We start from the raw sequence: 16,926 nt of genomic DNA, 5'->3' as shown, positions 1-16,926 counted from the left end.
TGGAACAGCACTCATCTATAGTACATGGTGTCCCTGGTTCAACTCCTATTCGAGCTAAGTTGACTTTGGTGGAGAAATGCCTTGTGCGTGAGTTTTCTCGGGGCTCTCCCGTTCCCCTCCACTATTTCATTCATGAGTGCAAAGAACCCACACTAACTTTTGTTAAGTGATCAGTGAAAAACAGCTTTGGAGTAGATACTCTATATGTCTTTCCTTGTGAAAGAATGCATAGTAGACGGTGTTACAGTTTCTTGTGTAATCTTGTCACTATAACGTACATAAATTTTCCAAAAACTGGTACCCCTGTTGTAAATCGTTACCTGAATGGAATTGTCCTTTTTCTCTGAACATTTACAAGTGAAGTGAGAGACTGGAACAGTGTTTAAATCACGAATGAAGTTGGAGTAATTCTCTGTAGTAATTTTCAGAGACTAATTTCAGCTAATGAAAACAAGTAATTACTTATCGAGCGAATGGAACGCATGGAATACTCGACTATTATTGTTTCTCAGTCAGGAGAAAAAAAATTAAGAAACATTAGCAGATAAGGAATCCTTATATAGTGAATACAAGGCTTAACGTTAAAAAAAAAAAAAAAAAAACCTTCAGATTAGCAGCAATAATAACGGCTTTCTGGTTGAAGCCATAGAGTATTTACTCATAAGAAATGTAAACCTACTTTTGTACTTCAGTATTTCATTCGTTTGCTCAATCATTTCGATCATCTTGGAGATTTTTTTCGTCATCAGTTTCGACTGTGTTGCTGTAAACCAATTTGCTTTACGTTTGTATAAGTGTTTGGGTGTACTTTCGTATAAAATACAAATATACCCCAGAGAATTCATCGATATTCTAATAGTGGTCAGGTGTTTTCTTCTTTAAGAATGCGAATCCTTTATTACAGTTTCTAAACCTGTGGTCGGGGGACACGGTGGCTGGGTGATAGAGTGCTTACCTCTGGTGTTGTGTTGTGTGGGGTCCCTGGTTCAATCCCCGGCCAAGTAAGTTTGTGGTGGATAACATCGTGTCCGTGGGCTTTCTCGGGGTACTCCCACTTTCTCATTCCACCAATTCTCTCATCATTCACTTGCATTAATCATCCGTTTCCGTTAGTCTAACAGGCGTAATCGTGGAACGTTAAACTGAAAATATTTTATTTCAATTTCTAAGCTGTGGTACGGAGCCACTGTGGTGGAAAACGTTGAGAACTCCTGCTCTATTGCCCAGTAGATGCAGTCTGCAATTTTTCGAAATGCTGGCAGTAATATGAAGAAATCCCGATGGCAGAACTTTCTTTGTCTTTCTGCGATGAACTTTCGTTAAGTCAAAAATTTTCTGCAGAAGAAACACTTGTCATTGTTAAAAATACGCATTACGTGACGGAAAAAACAGGTCAAACTATATTTATGCTACTCGTCCGTGCATTTAAGACATCTACACATAGCAGGCATATTTTTACACTTTTCTGTTGGCTATATTTTTTTCGTCTGACAATTTTTCTATACAGGCGCGGCAGATTTTCTGCGATCACATCGCAGATCGCGGCATGTTCTGCTATGGGGAAAGAAATAGTAATTTTTTGTCACATTGAAACATACCAGATAAGTACTTAGAATTTTCAAACCTGTATTCCATACGTTCTATCTCTGTAGCTTCATGACCGCTATAGCTACGTTTTCATAATTAATGTAATGTACTGAAATTGTTTTCATATCACTGTTACTAATTACTGGTTTATTCTTTGTACAGGTAGCGACATGGATTACGGAAAAGAGAGTTTTACCATAGTTTGCAAGTTATGTGTGGAATATCATTATTACAGTAAGTATGTAGTTAAGAAACATCATGTGAGTGCAAAACAATGCGTGTGCTAAGAAATATGCAGTTCGAATAACTAATTCATAATAAACAAAAATCGCGTTTACCAATAATTTTCGTAGTTATGTGAAGAATCACCGAAAATTATTGTGCAGTATACTCTCACTTACGAAACTTATAATCAAAAGAATAAATAATAATTATAATTTTTAAGTATTTATTTAACCAAAGTAAGTGATGGATTTTTAATACTTTTTAAAAACTGATAGTATGGAACGACCTTGTTTACTATCAGTTACGTGGAATTGTTAATTCTTTTCTTAATTTTATGTAGATATTATGTATAAACATATCTTCAAGAAAAGAAGTAGTATTATCTATGTAAGACACAGATCGTTTGTGTTTTTAAAAGATTTATAAAATCACAGTCTTGCACACAGGAATGTCTGTTGTTTAGTTTTCAGCTTTAGAGCCATTGCGCATAAGGAGAAAGATGTTTCCATAAAGTGATTTGATCTTCGAGTGAGTTACTTCAGCTGTTTAGAAAGGTCACAAAATATCTGACCAAACTGTTCAAAACAAGATAGATTTATACTACCACTTTCCACGTTATATACATCACGTACGTTTATAGGTTTATGCATAATAAACGTACGTAATTATTTTTACGGTAGTTTATTTTGGATTGCTGTAACTGACATCGTTAGTGTTAAGTTTCGACTGACTGTCATAATATGAGCGGGTAGTATTTGCAGGTACAGGGTGGTCCGGAAGTGGGCTTATCCCCCTTTAGTTTCAACAGTATAGTGTTAGTTATGGTAGAATGTCTGTACACAGTTACCTTGGAATCTTAAGTCATAAAGATCGGTATGATCACCATCCATATCGTAACACAGCTGAATTCTGCGCCAAGTTCTCGCAGATGTTTTGCGGAGATACTTCGGTGTCATGAGGGTGAAGGCATGTTCCACAGCTGCTTGTAAGCTATGTCACGACATGGATGGTGATCATGCCGATGTTTATGACTCTAAAGACTGTTAAGACTTCAAGGTAACTGTGTACATACATTCTACCATGACTAACACTATACTGTTGAAATTAAAGGGGGGGTACGTCCACTTCTGGACCACCCTGTAGATCAGAGTCAGTCAGTTTCGTCCACCTTCTGTAAATAAAAGGGTTCCTCAGCGACTGCATGGTGATTGTCATCACTCCATAAAGGTGTGTTTTGTGAGTGTAATTATACTGACAAGTGGAACCGCGCTTCGTCACTGTACCACGTGTACTACAATATTCCTGACCTTTCAATATAAATCGCCGAAACCAATGGCAGCGTGTTAGGCGTTTGTCATGGTCAATGTGTATCAATTCATGAACAACTGTAAACTGGTATGGATACAGGTGTGTTTTCTTAGTAGTTTTGTTACACGTGCTATGCAGTAGTCCAGATTCCTGCGATAAACGGCGAAAAGACTTTGTGCGCGACGCCAACAATTGTGTCTTTACCTAACCCACACTATCTTCTGATAACTGCGGGCGCCCCCCGCCATACAGGTCTAATAATGTACCCCCTCTTGTCTCCAGCTTCGTCACCAAGCCGTGAATGCAATGTTTAGATGGTTTACATCGACCACCGAAATGTTAAAAAAAAGACTCGCATGTTAAAGGAAGCACTTATTCAATAATGTTTAACAAGAAACACGTGCTCTTCCTTAGAATATCGACACATTATCAGAATCAAACAGCACCAGAAGAAGCAAGTCGCACGAAACACCACGAACAGTAAGCCAGGCTATGCTGAAACATGAGACCCACACACAGTTCACGAAACCGCATTATTGTCACATTTCACAGATTTACAATGCTGTCACGTCGACGAGTTACGTGAGAGCATCCGCCGTGAAATCCAGGTAGCCACGCCCAGTACTCTGGCAGTAACACTCACGAACATGCAGCACCGTGTTGAATTGTGTATACAGGTGTGGGGGGGGGGAGGTCACTTCCAGCACCTCTTGTAATATACCTTCATTTCTCAACCATAAAGGTATGTTACGTATAAATTTGGTTTCATATCCTCATTTATTAAGAATTTTATAAACTTTTCCCGAGGGACACCCTGCATTTCTTAATGAAATATTAGAAATTACTTTTTTATACCAAGTTCTAAGGTCAGATGTAATATATGTTGAAATAATGAGTAGTTGATCGTACGCGTAAGAAACATTGTTTGTTGAGTACTGTGACAGCAGGAATTATTGAAGGACACAGGAAAATCTTGATGCGGCGCAACTGAAGCAAGTTCTTAATACTTATCATTTTCTAATTTGTTGGTAATTCCCTGTTTTCTCTTTTCAGATTAGTAAAGAATGATTGTCTCAATTTGTTGGTAATTGCTTGTTTTCTCTTTTCAGATTAGTGAAGAATGATTGTCTCAAGTTAAGTAGAACCTTTGCAAGTTCAGTGTCACAGAGATTACCCATAGGCATGAACATCTTCACCCAGAAAATGAATCCGATGACAGGACGAACTGAGTGGGAGCTGCAAAGAGAAGATTATGATTTTCATCAAGAAGTTGCACGTTCAGCTTATGCGGATATGCTTCATGATACGGAAAGGGTAACTATTTTACTTATTACATGAAACTAATACTTCACTAAAAATTTTCTCATCACATTCTTTGTTGATAATCAACACCTATATTATCACTATAGGTTTTAAATATTTAGATATACTAAGCTTACAACACCACGACTGAGGAGATCCTGATTCGATTCTCGACGCGGAGCTCATGTAGTTCGGACTTCACGTTAAATTGTAGTTCCAAGTCTCATATAACCTCGTTGCTGAAAGGGACACTAAACTATATATATATATATATAAACTACGATTAAGCTTAACATTAATTGTTTTTATTTTTCTGTATTCTTGACTTCGCACGAAAAAAACAATGCGTATACACGATATTTGAAAAAATGTAGAATAAAAAACGGCGAGTCATGCCTTTGACGTTGTTTCTGTCAAATCCGGCTCCAGCTGACATGCAAGTTCTTGACTAAACTAGTGCTTAATTCTCATCCGGACTGTCACCAATCAGCTTAGCGATCCCGAAAACTATGGATTTGACATTAATTTCTGTCATTTTGGACTTCTTATATTTCGCCCCTTCTCATCCTCCCTCCTCATGCTAATGGGGGCTCAATTTGGACTTAGATGGCATCGAAAATGTCACTATTCGTCTCAGCGACCCGAAAACCATGGATTCAACATCAGTGTCAGTCGTTTTCGATTTTATACATGTTACCCTTTCCTACCCATCGTTCTCACCCCCGCAATACGTTTTCCAGATTCTAAGTCATACGTGTATGTCCACTTGCTTTTAAAAATGAGTTTAAGTTCTGAGTTTTATCTTCCGAACATGAGCTCCTGAGATATTAAATTTTTGGCGTAAATTTTAAACCACCTTTTCTTCTTCTTGTTCTTTGAATCCCCCTTCTTTACCCTTAGGATATGCATAAAAAAAGTTCTAAATAGCGTACGGTCTTTTCTCGTCTTTAGTTCTTTCGATAGTTACTTGGAAGCATGCCAAGCCAACATGGTGAATTTTACACCAGACAAACGTACAGATAACCAATTTTCATTTTTATACATAAGGAAGTATTACATATTCTATACCACTTAACTAATAAAGGTCTACTATTACATACACTCGGCTTTCCAAATACAATTATATAGATGCCTTCCATTTCAATTCAGGCAGAAAATGTACCATCACCATCTCAGATATTGTTGAAACTTTTTTTATAGCAACTAGACATGTTGTTAAGAGACCCATATTTTTTTGTTTTGTCGAAAAAAAAATTTCCCGCCCGCCAAGTAATGGGCCATCAAAGACGGGGAGTACAATTTATAGAGATGCAAAAAAGCCGGCTTTTTTGAATCGATGGTTTTTTTCACATAAAAAGCCGGCTTTTTTGGAAAAAAAACGAGAATTTTGGAAATTTTGGCTTTTTTCAACTTCATGATTTTTCTATCTAAATAGCTTTCTTATAGTATATTCTATAGTTAGATAGGAATTCCATGACCTGAATGTGATATTTCGCTCTGAAATTCACCATCAAGATGAATGGAGCACATGTTTTACGACTTAAAGCTAACATGAAGAATGTAGTATTTGAGGGTAATTTTAGAGGCTATTTAACTTTATTTTAACTTTTGAGTTATCGACATCTTTTTTCTTCTCTAGTTTGTCATCTGTGTTTCATTTCTAAGAGCTTTTAGTACTCTAGCTTCTAGCGCAAAAGTTAAACTTGCCCGTTTTTCTATTTATCCGTCAAAGCGTACATTTTTCAATATATCCGTCAAACCGTACTTCCACATTTCTGTTATACTGTAGCTGTGAAGTGATTTAGCAATAATTTTCCGGACACAACCTTGAATACCAATTTATACAAATAATCAGTAGCGGATTTAGAAAAGTACTTTAGGAGGGTTTTTTCTGATTGTTTCGTTTCCTAAAAAGTCCTAACTTTATTTGGAAAGTGCTTGAAGTTTATGAGTACAGGCATAACTAATATTTCGTTTCGTTTATATGTTTAGCAATAATCTTCCGGATACAACTTTAAAAATCATTTTATACTGAGAATCAGTGGCGGATTTAGAAAAGTATTTTGGGAAGGGTTTCTTACTAATGTTTAGTTTTTTAAAACATTCGTAATTTTTATTTGACGGGAGCTTAAAGTTTATGAGTAAAGGCATAAATAATAGATATTTCGTTTGTTGCAGACATTCCGTAACTTTGGGGAACGGGCTTCAGTCCGAAAAACCGCCCCCCTAACCTTCGCAAAACCGTCACTGCTGGTAATTAGTAATAATAACGATTTAAAAACAATAAAAAAGGAAGTCGCCCAACTCACAGTACACGCACTATTTCTACATTCACAGATGGAATGAAGAAAAGCTTTGTCAGAATGGTCGAATGCTGGTTGAATCCCGGACTTCCCGATAGAAGCGCAAAAGCTAATCACTCAGTCATGTTTGTTGTGCAGTTGTATTTAGCTTAACTTAAATATATTCCGTAGTCTTTTTTTTTTTTGGGGGGGGGGGAGTTCCGTAATGATATGTTGAATCCCTCTTGTTAAAAATTCAGAAAACTTGAGGGTTGGGTAAACTGTGATGGTGGTTCTATAAAACTTAACTGTAGAATTTCAAGAATATACAGAACCAAAAGCTCTAGATGTGCAGCCTTTAAGTGTATCATATAAATCTAAGTATTTCTCTTATGTTTTATTTTAATTTTATTTTGTTTCAAAAAGAGGGTATGGAATATTTTGAAGTAAAAATACTACATACTATTTTGCTAGTTATTTGTGTATTCTTTAAAAAGAAGTGTTTACTTTTAGGGTTGGCTGGTTTACACCAACTTTTTTTTTTTAATAACTGGTTTAAACCACAAAAATAAAAAGAATGAAAAATGCGAATCGTGTGAACTCCATGGTAACGTTTCCAGATATCAAACCACCTGCAATAGTTTTATTTCCCTTTCACCTTTTAATCAAGGTCCCATGTTCAATTCTCGGTCGAACCACAAACCTTCTTTCATGCGTAACCCAAGTAGCGGTTCGGATGTCAGTTTAAGCGAAAGTCTTCTCCTTGATAACCTCGGTATTTCGTAAGGATGTTAAGCCTAAATATACGAAACAAACCAAATTGTATATTTCTGCATGCCTAAATGCGTGTTGTTTTATAAAGAAGCCAATATTGCTTAAATATATTGATAGAAATTGGCAAAATTTATCGATTGGCTACGTAGCTTCCAACATTAGCTTGGATTGGACTTTCAATGATATCTACGTACCGGTACTAAATTTGTAATTTAATACCTCAGTTTTAGCATACTGATTATGGTACGTTGACCTTTAAATTTTACATGCAAAGCAATAACAGGATTTTCCCGTTATTGTCTTACATTTCAAGTAATGACGGGATTTTCCCAATGGCTAGGGCGGGAGATTCTCAACTTAAGAAATTTACTGACCGCACTTCTTTAAGCTTATGGGAGTTCTTCCGGCATAACCCCGCTGTTGCATAATAACATCAAGGCGAAACAAACTTATTTCTGTGAATATGTAATATAAATACATAAAGCAAAAAATCTAAGTCAAAAAAGCCTGGTTTAAACCAAAAAAGCCTGGTTTAAACATCCCCCAAAAAACGGGTTTTTGGCATTTTCAAAAACAACCACGGTTCTTGCCAACTCTGCTTACTTTTGTATATAGGAGGTTAAAAAATTCTTATTATATACATTGGTTAATCCTGTGGAATTCATAATGTAAATATGTTGAAGAAAAATTGAAATATTTTTTCGAAATTCATAGTTTATTTTCGATGTTTTATATTATTATCAGCATCAACCACTAATTAAATGATTTTTTGTGTTATAGAGAAGCGATACAAAGTCTATTTTATCAATTTAAAGCAGTGTTTTGAAAAAAGCCCAAAATTTCCGAAGCAAAAAAGCAAAGCAGAAAAAACCGAGTTTTTTTCCAAAAAAGCCGTTTTTTTTCCGAGCCCTTGCATCTCTAACAATTTATGAATTGTAGAAGACATCGAAAATGGTCAACTTCGGAGCCTCACCATTCGGCTATGGGGACAGGTAGAGTTATAATTCTTGTGGTGGTATGTACATAGGGATGTAAATAAACTATATTTTATTATAGTTTGGTTTGCGCATGCGCATCTTTTTGTACATAAATTAACAAATGAACGTCAATTTATCTGAAAAGTCGAAGTTTGCGAATTTTTTCGAGCACTTCCGGTTTGAATTTTAAAATTCTGTTTTCGCGGTTGGTAAGACCTAGCTACCCGCTTTCCGAAAAATTTTTTGTATCGCTTCTGTGTGCAACCATTTTGCCGCAAAAAAATTCGAGAAATTGTAAAATTTTCAAAAATCGCCATTTTCTCGAAAACACCATCTTTTAAAATTCTGAAATTTTGTCAGATGGTTCAACTTTACATGAATAATAAACACACCAAATACCATTCTCGACCAATGCTTCATGAATTAACTGCAGCCTTTTAAAGTTAGCGAAGTTTCGTTAACTTTGATGTCACAGTTAGCAACACTGGGAACAATAAAAGTGCAATGATTTGATGATGTTTGTGGTTCACATTCATTAAATGAAGAATAAAAGGTTTTCTTGACCTTTTTTTCCATTATTTTGATCAAGAAGACTCTCTGAAATAGTAAAATGAGCTTTCCCCTACTCCTCCGTTTTCTTAAACCGAAATAATCTAATTACGATTACGAAACACACAAATTTTAAGTTTACTTGAATTGGCCATCCAATAAATTGTGATGATCTACCAAACGTCTGAACTATTACCTCGGTGATGATTTGGAATGCTCCAGACAAAGTCTCAATTAAGTGCGATGTCATTACAGTGATCGAAAAAGGCCAAAAAGTTAAAAAAATCTAAACGTTTCTTACGCGTTCCAAAGAAATTTACTGACTTTTTAAACAGAACAACCCCAACATAAAAATGGGTCACTCGGAATTTTACAGTATTCGACTAAAGTGGGTCAGTCCGCAACCTGCGAGGGAAGTGTGTATGTGTGTGTCTTGTGCAAATTTTAAGTTAGCTGCTACTGTGTTGCTACGAATCAAAGGTGCAGCCTGTACTGAAGCTGTCATGAGTGGCCTATTTTCTTTAGTAGTATGATCCGTAAAAAATGACAACTGTCTTCTTCAAGAATGTGGTGAATGTCCTGGAGTGGAAAAAATAAGTGTGGAGTCTTTAATTATTGATCCTGATGAAAATGAAAGTGTTACGTATGCCATACGGGAAAACAATAATCTCGTTAAAAAACTGTGCCACTTTCTGTTTTCGTATCGTACATTGCTTGTTTAACTGTAAGAATTGTAATTCATGATTACATCAAGAAAATCCAAAGAGAATTAATTGCTACCGAAAAGCACCGCATAAAATTTCAAGACACAAGTTCTATTTTACTTCATGTGGACTTCCTGGACTGTTATTCTGCAAAGTGAAATTCAGAGTTATCACCAGAATATGAAACAACTGACAGTTTTGTTGTAATAAACGACGATAAAACACACGATTCGGCTCATGTACTCATAGCCATAGACAAGATTCTAAAAATACTCGAAGAAAAGCGAAAATATATTTTATAGAAAAAGGTTTGAATACGAGAAAATAAGTGTCTACAATTTCCCAAACCGTGTCAGTGATTTTTGATGGTGCTGCATCCCACTTTAAAAATCGCTTTAAGATGTTTGAGATGCAGACAGGTCCGATAAAACAGTAGTTTTGCAGTGAAACCGGCCATGCTAGGGTCTCTGCAACGGTATTAAGGGGGGGGGGGGAGTGTCAAGAATGTGGCAACGCGGCATAACCTTAGGCAAACACAGATACACAGTATTAAAACCGCAGAAGAAGAAAAATGAATTGAAATCTTTAAGTTTTACGTCCCACGATTATGCCGGTTAGGCTAAAGGAGACGGTGATTATGAGAAATGAATGAAATGGTGGAATGCAGAAAGTGGGAGGAAACGGGATAACCCCGAGAAAACCCACGAGCACCGTGTTTGTCCACCACAAAGCCCACACGGCGCGATCTGGGATCGAACCAGGGACCCCAAGCACCGGAGGTGAACGCTCTACCACTGAGCCACCGCGCCCTCAGTAAAACCGCAGAAGAATTCGTGAGTATAGTGCAAGTACAAACTCCGGGTATTACTCTCGTTTTGTTGCCTGGAACTGAATTCGCCGACTTCCGGAGGAAAAAAAGGGAAAGTATGCGACCGGTAACTGGTTTCAACGAAGTCATCTTTGACTTTCGGAAAATGGTGAAGTTTTTATGGCAGTAACGGGTCCCCATGAACTAACTTCATGTTTCCCCCAAAATCGAACTTCTGCAATTCAAAGTGTAGATTAAAGAAATCTGCAAAAAGAAACTTTTGTTACATACATATATGTATGGTAACCATTACGTCAAGTTGAAGTGCTGTTTATGCTTCCACATGGACCTTCAGCATTTGTGACTATCGACAATGTGCTACGCAGGGGGGATCCAGGACGGACTTCTGGAAGGAGGGGGGGGGGTCTAATACTGCTACTTAGAGCTACCAGCTCCAAAATCTGAGATCGGTTTTATTTATATATAAAATAAAAAAGTTTCTTCCCCCTAGATCCATTCCTGGACTAATTGTAAGTGAGCCAACACCTATTGGAGCACCTGCACGGTTACATGCTATTAGCGAAGAAGACACCAATCAAGCAAATTATTGGTCTATGTAAAAAATAAAAAAATAAAAAATAAAAAATCAGTGAAATTTTGTTTCCGAAGACCCTTTTAAGTAAGTGAACTTGAAATTTGTGCGTTTCGTAATCGTAATTTCCACCTCAGATTAATTCGGTTTAAGAAAACAGAGGAGTAGGGAAAGGCTCATTTTACTATTTCAGAGAGTCTTCTTGATCAAAATAATAATAAAAACAGTCAAGAAAACATTTTATTCTTAATTTAATGAATGTGAACCACAAACATCATCAAATCATTGCACTTTTATTGTTCCCAGTGTTGCTAACTGTGACATCAAAGTTAACGAAACTTCGCTAACTTTAAAAGGCTGCAGTTAATTCATGAAGCATTGGTCGAGAATGGTATTTGGTGTGTTTATTATTCATGTAAAGTTGAACCATCTGACAAAATTTCAGAATTTTAAAAGATGGTGTTTTCGAGAAAATGGCGATTTTTGAAAATTTTACAATTTCTCGAATTTTTTGCGACAAAACGGTTGCACACAGAAGCGATACAAAATTTTTTTCGGAAAGCGGGTAGCTAGGTCTTACCAACCGCGAAAACAGAATTTTAAAATTCGAACCGGAAGTGCTCGAAAAAAATTCGCAAACTTCGACTTTCCTGATAAATTGACGTTCATTTGTTAATTTATGTACAAAAAGATACGCATGCGCAAACGAAACTATAATAAAATATAGTTTATTTATATCCCTATGTACATGCCACAACAAGAATTATAACTCTACCTGTCCCCATAGCCGAATGGTGAGGCTCCGAAGTTGACCATTTTCGATATCTTCTACAATTCATAAATTGTACTCCCCGTCTTTGATAGCCCATTACTTGGCGGGAAAATTTTTTTCGACAAAACAAAAAATATGGGTCTCTTAAAAACATGTCTAGTTGCTATAAAAAAGTTTCAACAATATCTGAGATGGTGATGGTACAATTTTATATTTTTTTGCCTGAGTTGAAATGGAAGGCACCTATATATATATATATATATATATATATATATATATATATATGTATGTATGTATATATGTAAATATATGTTCCCCTAAAAACAACTTAGTAAGTCTTTCCTTTAGACAATTCATTCATTATTTCGATTCAGTGATTCTATTTTTCGGTTCAGTGATTTGGTTTAGTTCGTTCCTGTTTTTCGAACGAATCTATTCCAGTCGCTGCTTCAGATTGACTTCAATTACACACTGAATGTTTATAGCAACTCTTTCAATACCATAGCATGTTAGTTTCTTATGAACACCTTTAACCTCACCTTATAATATCTGTTTTCCTACAAAACTGACCTCTCTGAATACAAATTTCTCTATAAAATTGAATAGTGAGAAAGTTGGATGCTGAATGTTGTAAAAATAAGTAAATTAATAAAAGAAAAACTTGATAATGATGATGAAGAAATGATGAATTCTTATAATATGTGGATTCTTATAATGTGTGAAGAGAGAGAAAAGAGTAACCTATGTGTAATTGGATCTAATAAATCTATGTAGGTACATCCCCAATATATACATATAATATATATACAACGCAAGATAGAAATAAAAGTTGTTTTACATACCTGCGTTGGTTTATTAATTTTTAATTATGATCAAGTTTTCCTTTTCCTTGCACTGGCATCTTCATCTAGTGGGTGGACCTCCGAAGGAACTATCAAGATTCTCTTTACATACTTGCCATGCTGTCTTCTTCATTATATTTGAAAGATATTTCTCATTTTAAAACTTATCCTCCAAAAATTCTCACTATTTTAGAACACTTATTGAAACTTTTATGTTTTGCAAAAGTAGTTTTTAATTGAGGGAATTGTCTGTAGGTTAATCAAGAAACGTAAATGTTAAATATGAATCTGAATTTATTCATCTTATTTGTACAAAATTGTCTTTCTTTTTTAAAGAATCAAAAGTATCATGTAGCTCTTAAGATGGCAATTGACAAAATGCATGACGCAGGGAGGAAAGCTCATGTTCTTGACATTGGTACTGGAACAGGCCTGCTGTCAATGATGGCTGCAAGATGTGGAGCCGATACGGTAGTTGCTTGTGAGGTTAGTATTAAACTATTCTTCAATTTATTATGGAATTTAATTACAGAAATGGCTCTTTACTGTGTAGTTGGGAAATGTAAACTCACCATTGAAATGTATAAGTTGTTCTTTGGAACGTTTAAAGAAAAGACGTGTACGTGGAGAAAGAAACTGAAATTTTATTTATTTTCGTTAATGCTTTTTAAACATATCCCATTCTTTGTCTAAATTTACTTTCTTCGTTAACATTTTTATTTATTTATTTCGTGTCGAGTGTTTCAAATATGCTTCTCCCAGTTGAGAATGAAATCCTTCATAGTACCTAGACTCCTGAATGTTATGTATTGTGGAGTTAAGTACCTCGATAGTACTGACATAGTTTCACAACTTTCCTTCGAGTTCCAAATATGCTCCATAATCTTGGTGCCAGTAATTCTTTTAGTCATATCTATGTCGAAATCGTTACACGCATCTTTTAACACTTAGTGTGTGGTTGTTAACAAAATAACTCTTGTAAGACGTGAGAGATTTTTCCGTGTTAATAGATGAATTCAGGCTAAATCTTAAATGATATTTTTGACAATCTATATGATAAACTTTTAAACAAATTGAAAGAAACTCACTTGTTACTTAGTCTTGTTAGTGTGCTTAGATGTGAACATCTTTTTTTGAGTTGGTAAATGCTATCTTTTAAGAGTATTAAAAAAAAAAAAAAAAAAAAAAAAAAATATATATATTCATTGTTTGCTACAAACTGATAAATGGAATCAGTTCCTTTATTTAATTTATTTAGATCGAGGCATTACACAAGACTTAGATCATTAATTGAGAGAAGTATATTTGAAGCATTCTGCAATAAACGTTTAATTGAATGCGGGGAAAGACAATTTAGGCAAAGAATTGGATATTGTATTAACAAAAATTACATACATAATTATCAAAATTTAAAATTTTCTTTGTTCTCATAGTTACAAAATAATGATAATGATAGTAAGTACCTCAATCAAAATCATCAGTATGGAAACGTTTTCATAAGTAGTTGGAAACTCTTTAAAAGGAAAACTGTAGCTTTTTTAATATGTGGTAATATTCAAATAACGTTCATGTCTTAGCAATTGAATAAAAATGTACTAACCTTCCATTTAAAATAGCGATTATGTTAATTATTTAGATACTTGCTGGTATCTTCATCGGTAACACATCGTCTAGTTGTATTAGACTCTTCGTTTAACTCTTCTTGGAGTATCTCACATTGCGAAGATTTTTTTCAAGTTTCCCGAGCCGAAACCATACACGTCTCATAGCTGGCAGAAAAGGATCATATTCTTTGGTATATTTTCAACCCTGATATATCGCGATTTATCAACTGCTATTCACTGTACCAGCTTTTTTTTTGTTTGTTTGTTTGTTTGTTTGTTTGTTTGTGTGTGTGTGTGTGTGTGTTTGTTTGTTTGTTTGTTTGTTTGTGTTTGTGTTTGTGTTTGTAAATGAACCTTAGTGGTCAAGGAGCCAAAAATTTACGATGCTGTTTCGTTGAATATGTCCTTGATGAACTTTTTAGACTTGTTTATGCATAATTCCAGTAAGAGCAGCAACAAAGAGAAGGTTTTAATGTTAAAAGTAGGCAAACCAAATGATTCGTTATAACTTCTGCATAAAATGGATTGCAGTGAAACTGAAAGTAGTTCTGAGAAGGCCATCAGGAGTTCTGTCAAATGACATGTAGAATTATCATTTCTATTGTCCGAATTCTCCCTACCCTCCATCATGATAAGCATTCTGTGAGTATATATGTACATCTTTTGGACATGTGTGAAGCAGCTCCAAGTTTTCTGTGCTGATTATTATTATTTGACGAATGCAAGGTTATAGTTGAGAGTGAAGCTCTAAGACCTTTTATCTGCTACAAGATTACTCGTATACGAATGAGTAATTGATCCATATATAACGTTAATTTTTTTATTATTTATTTTTTAAATTAGTTTTTTATTTTATTATTATTTCTAATACTAGCTGAAATACCCATTCTTCGCATGAGTCAGATAAAATATCCATATAAACAAACTGAACAACGAAAGGAAAAAATATCGGTCATTTTCTACTACTTTTACATATCCTTGTAAACACCCCCTGAGACCCCTTGGTTCGAATTGTGAAAAAAAAAGTCTCTGGCTCTCAGCCGATGGGGGCTGTATTTGGAAGTCAACGCCTCTGGGAGTATCACCATTCATCTCAGCGACCGCGAAGAAAGCTATGGATTTGGTACTAATATCGGTCATCCTCCTGGTTCGAATTTTGAGGAAAAATAAAATCTTCGTCTGGTCCCCAGGCCGCACACAGACAAGACACACAAATAAACTCTTTATTTTATTTATCTAATGTATATATTTACAATATGGAGTGGGCCATGAAAAATCGAGTCCAATAATAAACATAGCTGGAAGGTAGGGGTGAATTCAGGTAGAAGCCCAAGCAAACAAATTTCTACGGTTAACATTTCCGGTTTGGAAGAAATAATAATAAAAATAATTGTGGCTTGCCCTTGAGCAATATCTGGTGGCTGATATATATATTCATTTCACAGGCTTTCCTTCCTATGGCAAAATGTGCTGCCCAGGTAATGAAAGACAATGGTTTATCGTCAAAAATCCATCTTATAGCGAAACGATCGACAGAATTGACTGTTGGCGTAGGTTGCGATATGGAACATCGAGCAAACATCTTGGTCACAGAAGTATTTGATACAGAGCTTATTGGAGAGGGAGCCATTGCAACATTAAATCATGCACGACAAGAGCTTCTAGAGGTAATGTCTGTTTCAAACTGCACAATTATTGATGTTTGAGTGTTAAACTTGTTTGTAAGCATATCTAGTTTATAGCAAGACCTGTAATTCTTATTTTAGTTGTTGTATTAACATTTTCGTTCTAGTTTGTTGATATGTTTTTTCTAAGTATATATTGGTACTGTTAAACTGTACCAATAGTAGTAGCGCCAGAACTTACTCTATTAGATAGCGTATGCAAATGTAAATAGAAGATGGGTATTTCACCGTACACACACTATTCCGTTTTGTTTTGTGTATGGTACACCAGGTTACATATAAGTAAACCTAGTCTCACCAATTTGTATGCCTATAAACTTCTGACCCGTCGCCCACCTCATAATTATCTCAACTCGACATTATTACATTGTTTTAATAATTATAAACAAACCTTTAGCAATGGAGTTGCGTCCCTTTTCCTAAGCATTCTTTGCCCGCTCTTGTTATACGTAATATTCCCTCAATATAGTTTCCTTATATACTGTGAAAATCCCCCTCACCCTCTCCCCCGTTTGACACCGTAACTAATAGGTAGGGACGTGAATGAAGTTTTCGTTGTATTTTATCCCTGAAATCAGTGTTATATTTTCGCGATTTAATACAAGCAAATAGGGGTTATTTGCTTTATTCTGTAATTGTTTTGAAAGGTAAGTATATTGTAAACGTAGAGAAAGTGGTCTGTGAGAGCTAATTAAAATAAAATATAATTTTAAAATGAAACGAATAGTTTTAAATTTTCACATCTTAAATTCAAAAGAATAAATTATATTTTTGGACTTACCATCTGACAAGGAAAGCGATTCAAGTGTGACACGAAATTGTGAACGAGTTTATGCACAAAGTGTGTTTTTGTGAACAATGAATTCCATGAATGAAAACCCTCGATCTCAACAGTTTTGAAGATATAGAGGAATA

General features: G+C 35.3%; 1 protein-coding gene across 2 annotated transcripts in view; it reads left to right on the top strand.

Annotated features, from left to right (window-relative positions):
• Art7 (arginine methyltransferase 7) overlaps window positions 1–16,926 on the top strand; it is a 41,221-nt gene that overhangs the window by 3,917 nt on the left and 20,378 nt on the right. For both annotated transcript variants that reach the window (XM_081746268.1, XM_081746267.1), the window contains exons 2-5: window positions 1,750–1,821; window positions 4,230–4,434; window positions 13,059–13,208; window positions 15,772–15,993. In XM_081746268.1, coding sequence (XP_081602394.1) covers window positions 1,799–1,821; window positions 4,230–4,434; window positions 13,059–13,208; window positions 15,772–15,993 — 600 coding nt within the window. In that variant the 5' untranslated portion in view covers window positions 1,750–1,798. The remainder of the gene's footprint in view (window positions 1–1,749; window positions 1,822–4,229; window positions 4,435–13,058; window positions 13,209–15,771; window positions 15,994–16,926) is intronic.

The sequence above is a fragment of the Thermobia domestica genome, chromosome 18, assembly GCF_964235325.1.
Source record: "Thermobia domestica chromosome 18, izTheDome1.hap1.1, whole genome shotgun sequence".
Taxonomy (NCBI): Eukaryota; Metazoa; Arthropoda; class Insecta; order Zygentoma; family Lepismatidae; genus Thermobia; species Thermobia domestica.
This window is presented reverse-complemented; position numbering and strand designations above follow the sequence as displayed.